The sequence below is a fragment of the Clarias gariepinus genome, chromosome 9 (genome assembly GCF_024256425.1).
Source record: "Clarias gariepinus isolate MV-2021 ecotype Netherlands chromosome 9, CGAR_prim_01v2, whole genome shotgun sequence".
NCBI lineage: Eukaryota > Metazoa > Chordata > Actinopteri > Siluriformes > Clariidae > Clarias > Clarias gariepinus.
The window spans coordinates 32,132,105-32,145,338 of NC_071108.1; the positions used below are offsets into that span (position 1 = coordinate 32,132,105).

The window sequence follows — 13,234 nt, forward strand, 5'->3', positions numbered from 1 at the left end:
TTACTCTCATAACTGTCTGCTGTTATCCTGCACAATAAAAAAAGTCCCAGTTTGACTTGAATGCCCCCATGTATTTCATATAATCAGCACAACTATCCCATTGTAAATAAAATTTGTGCACAGTTGAAGTTACAGATATCCTAATCACTCAAAACAATGTCTGCAGACTCCACCATACAAACTTTCCCAAAAAACATATTTAGACATTTTTACAGATTTTTTTAGTAGGAAAAATATATAATTATCTGGTCAGTTCAGACATGGAATAAAAAAAAAAAAGTGCGTTCATAAAAGCCACTGAATGAATTAACAATGAATTACTTACTGACACACTGAAGCATAAATGAAAAGCGTTGTTATTTATATTGATTTTTAGAGATAATGGATATTTATAAGTCATCATAGAAAGGATGCTGATAACAAGTGCTTTGTTGATGACAGGTGCCTGTACGCTACAACGCTCATGGGAGAACACATGGCTCTTGCAGCACACATTGCATCATGATTAGTAAACAATTAATGTTAAGGGAGGTTCAAGAGTAGACAGATACATAGAGCCTCGAAATCATCGAAAACACAGACTATATATTTTGGAGTGACTTAAACATATGAGATTGATTAGATTGTTTAAATGCCCTTAAGATCAGTCCATCTAGAACCAATCATCTCGCAAACTACCGTCATTGCCAGGGCAGCAGTTTTAATCCATGTCTTATTTCATATTTGTTTGTATCCACAGCATGGCACATGTTTTGAAAATCCCAAGATGCAAGCGGTGATCAGGTTTATTTTCTATTCATTTATATCCATTTCTTTATACCATCCTTTGTAGCTTGCTTTAGGTCTTAGTTCTTAGACATGGCGAGATACGGTGCAAGTCTTTATGAATGATTGATGGGATTTTATGCCCGTTTAGATGCATTCTCAGTGGCAAACTTTAAGGTTTGTTCATGCGCATTTTGGGGCGTACAGGCTTCTTAGCATGCTGAGTAATAACAACAGGTGGAAGCAGCTGCTCCAGATTGGACATCCTTAAAGTGCCGTTCGCGGTGCTCGCATTTTCCACGTCTCGTCCCCCCACAGGCTCGGACATGCAGCGAGGACGGAATGCTTGGGTCGTAGAGGTCTTTGGAGCCACGGTGGTCAAAGTTCGTCTCAGGATGCGTCTCTTGGGCGCTCCTTGATTCAGAGGGACAGGAACCTGCGTGTTTGTGTTCGCATTGTTCTGCGTGACTCGTGTCTCTAGTTCTCGCAGAACCTTATCCGTGTTGCTCCTAACCTCCTGTCTAAGCAGTTTTAGCTCATCGCCCACTTCCTTCCTTAGACCCTCTATGCTGCTTAGAATCTGCTGAAGTAGAACCATGCACTCACCCATTTTGCTTTCCTCCTGTGTTTGTACATTCTCCAAATCCACTGTTGTCTCTTTATGACCTTCCAGAGACTCTAGGACCTCCTTCCTAGGCGAGGTGTTCTCAAATCCTCTTTGTTCCACCTTGGTCCTGTCCATCTGCCTGGTGACTTGGTGCACTAGCTGCAGCATTCCTGTCCTGCTCGCCTCGCGACCAGGCTGCCCCCGGATCTGATCTCTTACTAGACAGAAAACCGACTGTACTTTTCCGGGTTTGTTCTTCGAAGCAGCACCTTGATCCTCAGCCGGCTCCACACCGTCTTCCTGCATCTGCTCGGGTTTGAGAACAAGAAAAGCAGCAACGTTCTCCTCCTCCCCTTCACCTTCTCCTCTGCTTTTTTCCTTATCGTCCATCTGATAAGGGAAGATTGGCACTTCGCTTTCAACTGTTTTTTCACTCATGATAAGCTGTTCTTTGTCCTCTTTTGTTTGCTCTTAAGTCTTTATGCTTGTTTTCGAGTTGTTCACCGAGCGCTCTTCTCTTCCCGAGTGCTTTTGTGATAGCGTAAAACCGATGAAGTAGTCTTACACAGACTTATTCCCTACAGACCTGCCACCTAACCAACACCCTTCTGAGATAAGTACATGCTCATCTCAAGGGACATACATCATTACCACTCTGCACTTAAACACCTATTCCCCATACTGTACACACACACAAACAGATTTCAGCTCCAGATCCAGCTTGACAGCCGTACGAATTTCTGTGAATTTTATATTTAAAAAATACTTAATAAGCCACTTTAATTAGATGATCATAACATTATTTTTTCTTTGTCTGCAATAACATTAGCGTTTGCTTTTACTCATGAGAGTTGGTTTCATGAAGAAATGACGGTACAACCATACATAAGTGGGCACAAAAACCCACTTCTCTTCTGTTACACCATGTTGAAAGGGTGCACTTACTGTAACCACTGATAATGAAGTCCCATGATGCACAAGGGTAAAAACTCTTCTGAGAATAAGAGTACTGAAGAATAGGGAAGAAAAAGAGCCAAGGTGAAGCAAAATGGCATGTAAGCGGAGACATAATAGACTAATGAAAGTAAAAAAAAAAAAAAAAAAACAACATGCACACATATGGAGCTAAGAGTGGCGTGACTGGGAGGGTCTTGACGTCAGAATGACTTTGCTCTTTCTGTAAAGTGTTAACCATAAACCTTAAACATTTATTCCTACTAATAATCTCTGAACTCAAAAACCTTTAAGCCTAAAAAACCAACATGGACCAGTTATTTATCTTCAGCTAAATGATTTTCTTAGTTAAGTTATACCATACAGGATATATATATATATATATATATATATATATATATATATATATATATATATATATAGAGTATATCTTAGGCTGCATCACATATCCTCTGTCTGACATGTAGAAGTAGAGAGCAAGAAAATCCAGCTAGCCAATAAGAAAGCAGAACAGCTGCACCTCCTCTTGTCTCTGTGCTCCAGATGGGCAAACAGCTGGATGGCCATAAAAGCATATGTAAAAGCTGATACTAATTAAAAGAGAGATGCTTTTTAAAGTTTTGCGAAATTAGAATTTCACTACTCTTTGCAGATTTTTTTTTAGAAGAAAAGCATTTCTTTTGGATCCAGATCTGATTTGGATGTATTTAACTTCCTTACACTGTCTTTAGATTATTAATAAAAAAATAGAAAATAGAAATTGAAACTATTAAACTATATATATATATATATATATATATATATATATATATATATATTAGGGCCGGGACTCGATTAAAAAAAATAATCTAATTAATTAGAGGCTTTGTAATTAATTAATCGCAATTAATCACATATAAATATTTGTTTTTTTTATATGGATTTTTAGTATAACATTGAATAATGACTCTTCAACTCTATATGTTTAGCATTGAGGTGATACTTGGGGTTGATTTGCTGCGGTGATATGCGAATTCCTTGTTGCATAGCTTGCACACAACCATGCTGTTATCGACGCTTCCATCCATTCGTTTTTTTATAACAAAATTTCCCATCTACAGGGCCAACCAAAGCGGTCTCATCAGCTTCTTTGTCCATGTTCACTGTAGTTTGTTTTTGTCTGAAGGCTAGTTGGTGCTCCAGTATAATCAGTCCGCCGAAACGAAATAAGTGCGATTAAAATGCGTTAAAAATTTTAACACGTTATTTTTGTGTAATTAATTAATCTAAATTAACGCGTTAAAGTCCCGGCCCTAATATATATATATATATATATATATATATATATATATATATATATATATATATATATATATATATATATAAGATACTTTTTAAATCATTCCCTAATTTTTTTTGTTTGTTTAAATGCTGGATTATCTTTATTAATATTTTTCATTTTTCATGTGTTCAAGTCCAACCGGGACTTTATTTAAAAATTAACCTCCAAGCACAGTACAGTGATGAGACTCTTAACTGTAGTAAAATATTTGAATGGTTCATATGTTTTAAAGAAGGCCATACGTCCATGAACGATAATCTCAGCCAAGTTGGTCATGGCTGCAGTCGTTCCCATGAATTCTTGAAAGTTAAAATTAAATTTGCAAAAAAGATACACCTATTTGTTGGAATTGTACATTCAATTATTCATCATTGTACACCACTTGCACATTATAGGAACTCGGCTGGGAGTTATCACCACGTCCCATGCACAGCCCTGACCTGGCTCCAAGCTATGTTTAGGCCATCAATGGAGTTCCTGGGAGGCCAGCATATCAGAAGTGAAGCAGACAGTTTGATCATGGCTCTTGCTTACTAAGGTAACTTTTTTGATGGTATCCAAGCATTAGTAAAACACTGGGATAAGTGCATTAGTGGGGGAGTTTTAACTTTGTTTGTTTACTTTGACTTGAACACCCCTTGTGTATGTACACATGTTTGTTGCTTTAATGTTTAACGCTTTGGGAGTCACATTTAAAATTTTATCTAACTAATGCAAATGTAATAAAATCATTATTATTATCATTATTCACATTATTCCTGTTTTTTTTTATTAGGACATCACTTTGGTCAGCGTTTTAATTGAGCTCTTATGCAATCTTCTAATTATCTGCCTCTGACCCACCCTCTCTGAGGCAGAGCTACGAGACCCTCCCTTTATAAATAGATTTGGAAACGAGAACAAAAGTCACATCTTAAAAATCAGGAGCTCCAGCACCAACACCAAAATGGTAAGCTGACGTTCTACTATTTATTTATTTATTTATTTATTTATTTATTTGTACATTTTGAAGATGTCCTATATAAATGTGATAACATAAAGCACAACCTTAAATATAAAAAAAATATTCTTCCTCCTTTTTTTTAGACATCCTATTCAGAAAAAGGTGAAAAAGTAAGTGCTATTGACTTATTATATAATTTTTGTGAATTAATCTTTTGCAAGTTTATTGCATAAACACTTGGCACTTTAACTTTAATCTGTCTGCACAACTGTTTCTTTATTCCTCTGATTTCTTGCCACGCATTCAGCACGAGCAAGGCAGTTTCCTCAGCTTTGACCATCTTACCTTCTGGGTTGGCAATGCCAAGCAGGTAAGCCTCTTTATTTAGAACAACCTGGGTTTGTTTTATTTTTACTTCATTGTCCTTTAAACTCAGTGAACCTCAGAGGAGTTTCACCCTGGCAAGATGCTATTGGCTCTTTGGAGGGGAGGAGATGTCAGTGTTAAAACTGCATCCTTCGGTTAATTTGATCCATACTGGGAGCTTTTCTTACATCCTTTGCTCTTTTAACCACTTGAGGGTGCTCTCTTCTAAGGCTTTAAGAAGCTGAACTGTTCATGTTTCATGCTATGAGAGATAAACCTGAAGATAATAATAATAATAATAATAATAATAATAATAATAATAAAAACTAAATGATTTGATCAGTTAAAAAATAGAATGCTCATCCATAAACTCTTTTTGACCAGATGATTACTAAAGATGAATGAATATTGATGATGATGATGATGATGATGTGTCATGTGTTTTTGTCCAAGGCTGCCTCCTTTTATTGCACCAAGCTGGGGTTTGAGCCCCTGGCATACCGCGGTCTGGAGACGGGCAGCCGTGAAGTCGTCTCTCATGCGGTTAAGCAGGGAAAGGTGGGCATCCTGAGTAAAAAATCCAAATGACAATTCACTTTAGAATAGCAAACCTTTAGTTTTAGGCATTTTTTTTTGCATTGGTGAACACGCCAGCTTCAGGAAGTACAAGCCACCTATTTGTTCCATCCCTTAATTAAAGAGGCTCAAACTAATTAGTGACATCACCTGTTTCGTGCACAGGGAGAACTATAATGCATGGCATACAGTATGTTGTCTTAATACTTTAGGCCACGACTCTATGCAGGCATGTGCTACATTAAATCACAATAAATAACAAGATTCACAGACATCACCAGAACTACTATTTTGAACAATCAACATACCAGAACTATAAATGAAGCTGCGATGGTAAAGCAGTGCTTATTGCTAATATTTGTACTTATGTGTTTAAATCTGGAAAGCTGTTTATCATTAAATTGTATTTCTTTTTATTTATTCATTTTTTTCTCAATGCAGATTATTTATGTCTTTTCTTCTGCATTGAATCCTGGAAACCAAGGTTAGCTCATACTCATATCTGCATGCTTGAGGTTTATGTATCTACAAATGTCAAGTGTCATGTGAGCAATAAAACACAAACAGGAATGCTGATATGGGCCAATAATCAACTGCAGGGTAATTTAATTAACAGTGTCAGGCATTTTTGTTATTTCTGATGTTAAAGCAGATATAAATATCTAAAACATTACAGTAATTGATTAGAGTAAATGATATTGACCATAATAGTTAAGGCATTCCTAATTTGCATGTTTATCAAGATGATCCTTTTTCTAATAAGGAGTTATATGTATGAAATCCTGTGCTGTTATTTGAACTATGCATTATATAGACAAAAGTATTTGGACAAACCTGCAATGACTATAACAGCTATACAAGCTTCCACTCTTCTCGGAAGGCTGTCCACAAGATTTTAAAGTGTTTCTGTGGGAATTCGTGCCCATTCATTCTGTAAAGCATTTATGAGGTCATGCACTGATGTTGGAAGAGAAGGCCTGGCTCACAAGCTCCGTTCCAGTTCATCCCAAAGGTGTAGGTGGGGTTGAGATCAGGGCTCTGTGTTGAGGCTAGTCAAGTTCTTCCACACCAAACTCCTCAAACCATCTTTATAGTCCTTGCTTTGTGCACTGGTGCTTAGTCATGTTGCACTAGAAAAGGGCCTTCCACAAACTGTTGCCACAAAGTTGGACACGTAGCATTCTCCAAGATGTCTTGGTATGCTGAAGCATTAATTTTGCCCTTCGCTGGGAATATGGGGCCTGATTGAAAAAAACAGAATACAATAATGAACAGGTTTGGCCAAATACTTTTGTCTATTACTTTTCTACATTTTATATATACATTTTTATATATATACAAACTGACTTTTATCTTAATTAAATCAACAAATCTAATCAGAGATGGGGGAGCACCTGGTGAAACATGGTGATGGAGTCAAAGACATTGCTTTCGCTGTGGAGAACTGTGAATTCTTGGTGCAGGTAATGATTAGCATCACTTTCCATCTTTACATCTTCATCAAATCGCTTTTTTTAACCTGAAATAGTTATCTGAAAAACACATCCTTAAAAGCATTAGAGTTGGAGATTGGGGAAGAGATTCTGAACACCCGTCCGGAAACGAGGTGTCATTTGTGAATCAGCTCTTTTAACCTGTTTTTGAAGTAAACATATGAAGTTAATTCAGGTTACTTGTAAAAATGTCAATTTTTTCTATGAGGACTAAACAAAAAATGCAGCAATGCTATAATAATAATTAAAAAAAACATAGCATTCTGTATTTACAATTTACCCAACTGTATACAGCATCTCCATTAAGATTACACATCGGATGAATCCTGAGTTGTGTGGGACAGTGTGCTCATTTTGGTAGATTTTTTTACATTATTAAAGCAACATGCACAGTATAGGTGTATGTTCAGTAGGGCGAAGACCAGGAACATTGTCTGGTTTGTGGAGGGGAATGGAAATGAGTCATTTGGGCTGAGCCAAATCATCTAACTTAATAAGATGAAATAAAACTACAGCAGTATTTTCATTGTGTATACAATTCCTTTTCCATTCTGTGTGTGTGTGTGGACAGAAAGCCAGAGAACGAGGTGCCATCATCCTCAAGGAACCTCATGTGCTGAAGGACGAGTTTGGCAGTGTGAAACTGGCTGTGCTACAGACAGTACGTATGGCTTTTGAAAACGTACAAATCAGCTTGTGGTGCAGCCGAGTAGATGTGACTTGTGGTGCCCACTTTTGATATTCTTGCAGTCCTAAGATTTGAGGAATGTAAATTAAATTTTCAGCGCTGAAAAGCAATATGAACATCACTACTACCTAGCATACCTGAATTCTCTTTGTTATCCCCAAATCCTCTTATTTTCCCCTTTTTTCAGTATGGAGATACAACTCACACACTGGTAGAAAGAAACGGATACACAGGACTCTTTCTCCCAGGATTCCATCCTCCGCTGTTCTGTGATCCTTTCCTGGCTCAGCTGTGAGTTAAAAAACATGACATATAACACAGTATAGTGATGTTACGTTTAACAGTTGTTGTCTCATAGTTTTTATGAATTAATCAAAGTGCGGTTTCTTCTTCCACAGGCCGAGCGGACATCTAGATTTTATTGATCATGTGGTGGGAAACCAGCCAGATGATGAGATGTTGCCTGTGGTGGAATGGTGAGACAGTAAAATGCATCCATATCACACACAAATGTACAGTATAGCAGTTTTAATACATCGGCCCTTTCGAAGACGAACACTTCACTGCACTGTGATTGTGAGACGACACCTCCTTGTTTTCAGAGAGCGAGGTGTTGTTTAAGTACCAGGGCAGGAAACAAATTGCAGTTAGGTCTAAATAGCACAAATGAAAGCAGAGTTTCAGTGCAGGGCGTAGACCTACCTCTCCCCTCCCAACCAATCAGAGTGCAGTTTGTGTTTCTGGGGCAAATCCTCAGTCTGCATCTGGAAGCAGTTAAAGGCGTGGAGACTGAGAGAGGGATTGGGTTGGAGGAGAGCACTGGGGCTCGTCCTACCACAACCATTTTTACACCATTTATCACGCAAACAGAAATTTTATAATGTGTGAAATATGTGTTTGTGTGTGTATGCATATAAAGGTACCAGAGGAACCTCCTGTTCCACCGTTTCTGGTCAGTAGATGATAAACAGATGCAGACAGAATTTAGTGCGCTGCGCTCCATTGTAGTGGCTAACCATGAGGAAACGGTGAAGATGCCCATCAACGAACCTGCTATTGGTAAACGCAAGTCCCAGATCCAGGCAAGCACCCACCCCCACACACACACACACGCACAAGCATGCACACTGCACAATAAAAAAATAAAAATAAAAAAAATATTTATCACATACTGCCTAAAGGACAAGGTCACTGTTTTCAACTTTCAACCATAAATGCTATTCATATTTATTTTCAATATTGTAAAAGGCATAATAAGTAAGAAACAAGACATTTTTGGATGTCCTGTTATAAGAAAAGGGTTCGGTGGAGGTACTGTTGCCATGCCAAAGTGAATTTTTTTCCTACAATTAAACACTTCCCAAATTCCCAAATTAATACTTAGAACAAAGCTATAAAGACAGTCATTTGTTAAACAGTATTTGCGTGTGTTTGTCTGTAGGAGTATGTGGAGTATTACGGTGGCGCAGGAGTCCAGCACATTGCCATGAACACCTCAAACATTATCACAGCTGTAAGTAAAAAGTGTCTTTCAGACATCGAGACCTAGGATGTGCTCCAGAAAGGATTGCTTACTCCCAAACTATATGCTAAAACACTTGTGACATAATATATATTACATACTGTATACTAGATGAGCAGTGTAGTTCAACTAGTCTGCCAACTAATGATAATTTTTATGGTTGATTATTTCATAATCCTTACCCTAACTCTAACATTTTCCATATGACTAACATGAACAAACCCAAATATAGTGAGTGGAGTGAGAAATTAAAAGAAAAGCTATGGAATGGCATTTGATCACCACTGCTAAACACCATCTTAGAAAATATATTTAGATGTACCTTTGGCTCGATCCAGAAATATATAGAATCCTTCAGTGATTCTAAGGAGCACTTCCAAGGAGCACGGAAGCTTATCTGGTGGCTCGTATTCACCAAAACCCCCAACACACTTTTACATTGGCACCCCTCGTTATGTGTTTTTATACATGTACATGGTCCTCTCGTGTGTGTGTGTAGATCCGTAATCTAAAGGCGCGTGGCATGGAGTTCATGACTGCGCCAAATACCTACTACCAGCAGCTCCGTGAGAAACTAAAAGATGCGAAGGTCAAAATCAATGAGGACATCAGCATCCTAGAGGTCTTTTCCTTCGCACCTTCCTCTGACAAATCAGAAAATATACTGTATTATTTACAATTACTTGGTATCGACACTAGGACACACATTCACAGTGCATTGTTGCTGTTCTAGGAGCTGCACATTTTGGTGGACTATGATGATAAAGGTTACCTCCTCCAGATCTTCACCAAACCCCTCCAGGATCGACCTACTGTGTTCCTGGAGGTTATTCAAAGAAACAACCACCAGGTCTGTACAATGCAAATTAACAAAGTAAAACATTTGAAGGGGGCAAACTTTTTAAAGGAGGATATACACACGAGAATTAAAGGAGCTCCTGGGAGGCCAGTGTTTCAGATGTGAAGCAAGCAGTCGGATCATGGCAAAACTTTCTATCTTAATGGTATCTAAGCATTATGAAAATGCTGGGATATGTGCATTAGTGTAACAGGGTTCCCAGCAATTCCCTAGTGCTTGGATACCATCAAGATAATTTTTTTTTTTTTTGTTGCCATAATCAAACTGCTTAAATTGAGAAATAAAGGAAGTTTTTACTCTCAGAACTGAGTTCTGTTATTCAGCATACGCTTTGACTTGGACTCTCATTGGATGATATTATAAACATAATAGTAATACATTATTTGTATTAATAGTACAGGATATCACAGGATGTTGATTAATTTTCTGTAACAGCAATTCTAAATTTATAAAAAAGAGACAGAGAGAGATACTATAATGTTCCATCCCACTGTGTTACAGGGCTTCGGTGCTGGGAACTTCAAGTCTCTGTTTGAGGCTATTGAGGCAGACCAGCATGCCAGGGGCAACCTCACTGTCCTCACGCCCAACGGGTCATCAGAACAAATCTGAACCATTACTTACCAACATATCCACTCATTTATATATATATATATATATATATATATATATATATATATATATATATATATATATATATAAGCTGGAATTTTGTAAGAATGTGAAACTCTCTACTTCATGCAGTATTCTGTAAATGTTATGTAATGCAACTGAGCCCATAATTTTTAGATTATCCATGAATCTGCTTTAATTGGTCATTAAGCTTTCTTTTTTTCTTTTTTTCTTTTTTACCAACCAGCTGTTTTTGAATATTGCCAGTTCTTATTTTTTTAGTCTTATTAGCCTTCTTCCCTCTTGGCCTGTTTATATTAATTTCCGCCTGTTCAGATACCTGAATCCTTTTTTTAAACCTTGCCAATGGCTATGCATGTAATAAAAAGCAAACAGCAAATGCCTTTACATTCATGTCGACTTTAAACAAATATGCCCAGATGTTTATTAATAAAGTTGTAACAAAGCAACCAAACATGACTTTGGTTATTTGTTAATTCATTCAGTTCTTCTTAAAGAACTTTAAGCAATAATCAGTCACAAATCAGATTTAAAGAAATTCTGATTTAGCTTTCGATGATTAATGACCAAATGCTGTAAATGTAATGACCAGACCAGAGATGCCAATGGCACTAAAAAGTTCCTGTGATGACATAATGAAGAAGCCCTGAGATAAACCTGAATCCTCTTCTCAGGGACAACAGATAGTGTTTTTATAAATAATCACAGGGTACAGGTGTAGTAGAGCAAAAAAACAAAGTAGTTATTTTGAATGTAAAATAAGTACTTTAATAAGCAACAAGACAGTCTTCATGATTACAGCAGCAGCCGTCAGGTGCGGATGTAAAACAGCCAGGCTTGACTAGAAAACTGTAGCGGGCGTCCTGGGGAATTAGCTCAAATGGTAGAGCGCTCGCTTAGCATGCGAGAGGTAGCGGGATCGATGCCCGCATTCTCCAATGAAGTACTTTTCTCTGTTTAATTTCATCTAAACAGCGAGACTGTTATATACACGACTCCAAAATAAATATACTTAAAAAATAGAACACTTTAGTTAATAATATATTTTTTGTTTCCACAGTAGAGGGCGCTGTAGGAAATAAATGTAGGCTATTTCTTGGCTTAGTAACTTCTTGGCTCTGCAAATCAGCAAAACCGTCAGGTGACATACTATTTTCTAAATAAAACGTGTACCCAATGAAAACCCTCATTCTGAGTTGTTTCTTATTATCCACAATAACCAACGTAGGTATGTATTGATTAAGTTTTTTTAAAGAAGCTTTTAAAGGCATATAATGTCATGAGTACACAAGGGGAATTAGCTCAAATGGTAGAGCGCTCGCTTAGCATGCGAGAGGTAGCGGGATCGATGCCCGCATTCTCCAAAAGACCTTTTCTTCTCAAAACGTTTTATTTATAATTTTTCATATATATTAGCATATTTATTAAGGGTAATAGACTAATATACTCTTAGGCTGGTACTCTTATCGCCTGATATACTATAAACAAGGATATTTTAGTTGGAAAATATATATAACTGGGATACGTTAATGTACTATAGTAGGCTAATAATTTTCTAAAATAAAATATTTTATGGTAATTAATTAAGTCTTATATGTCAAAAAGTGATGTGGCTCTGAGTGGGATTTACTCACGGTAGCAGAGGTGTCAAGTAACGAAGTACAAATACTTCGTTACCTTATTTAAGTAGAAATTTTGGGTATCTATACTTTACTGGAGTAATTATTTTTCAGCCGACTTTTTACTTCTACTCCTTACATTTTCACGCAATTATCCGTACTTTCTACTCCTTACATTTTAAAAATAGCTTCGTTACTCCTATTTTATTTCAGCTTGTCATTAAAAAAACAAACCAAAAAAAAAAAAACATTCGGATAAATCGCGACATCCGAATGGAGGGAATTTGATTGTGGTTGGATGAGAAGTATAAACACACCATTCCGACACCCTATTGGTTGGTACGCGATCCATCGCACGTGCACATGACGTCACGTCACACACTATAGCAAGGACGTTTGAATAAAATAGCATTTTCTGTTAATAAGGTTGTGATAAGTAGACACATATACATAATGCTCAGTAGTATACATATGTGGTTCTTATATGTATTTGCATTGTACTTAAATGCACCCTTTTTTGAATGCCATATCCCACAGTATCCCAAATCACTATGGCCGTTAAAAAAGTACAACAAAAACAACAACACGTTTATCTTTTTTTATGAGGTGTAGGTGTTAGTGCAGTATATAGGCCCGTGGCACAGCCTAAGCTTTTATTCTTAATGCTTTTCCCCCCTTACGTTACTATTACTTTTATACTTCAAGTAGTTTTGAAACCAGTACTTTTACACTATTAATATTTTAATATATTAATACTATTAATAACATATTAATTAATCCTGACAAATTAAACGATATGTGGAAGTAGTGTAAATTCAAGTTATTATTAGTTTTATTATTATTTATAATAGTGGAATACCCAAAGACGTCTCGCGCCACTGAACATCT

General features: G+C 37.0%; 1 protein-coding gene across 1 annotated transcript; it reads left to right on the top strand.

The window, feature by feature from the left end:
- Window positions 1–4,547: 4,547 nt before the first annotated feature.
- Window positions 4,548–11,200, top strand: hpdb (4-hydroxyphenylpyruvate dioxygenase b). The gene is made up of 14 exons (XM_053504259.1): window positions 4,548–4,596; window positions 4,734–4,760; window positions 4,898–4,960; window positions 5,410–5,514; window positions 5,974–6,016; window positions 6,913–6,995; window positions 7,597–7,686; window positions 7,901–8,004; window positions 8,112–8,189; window positions 8,633–8,795; window positions 9,155–9,226; window positions 9,735–9,857; window positions 9,969–10,085; window positions 10,596–11,200. Exons 1-14 carry the CDS (start codon window positions 4,594–4,596, stop codon window positions 10,704–10,706), a joined length of 1,182 nt encoding a protein of 393 aa, XP_053360234.1. The 5' UTR covers window positions 4,548–4,593; the 3' UTR covers window positions 10,707–11,200.
- Window positions 11,201–13,234: the final 2,034 nt, after the last annotated feature.

What these genes read in the sequence shown, in the direction of transcription:
- hpdb (XM_053504259.1), top strand. An exon ending in GATCCTTTCCTGGCTCAGCT is followed by an intron (nt 8,005 to 8,111) that starts GTGAGTTAAAAA and finishes CTTCTTCCACAG; the next exon opens with GCCGAGCGGACATCTAGATT. An exon ending in ATGTTGCCTGTGGTGGAATG is followed by an intron (nt 8,190 to 8,632) that starts GTGAGACAGTAA and finishes ATGCATATAAAG; the next exon opens with GTACCAGAGGAACCTCCTGT.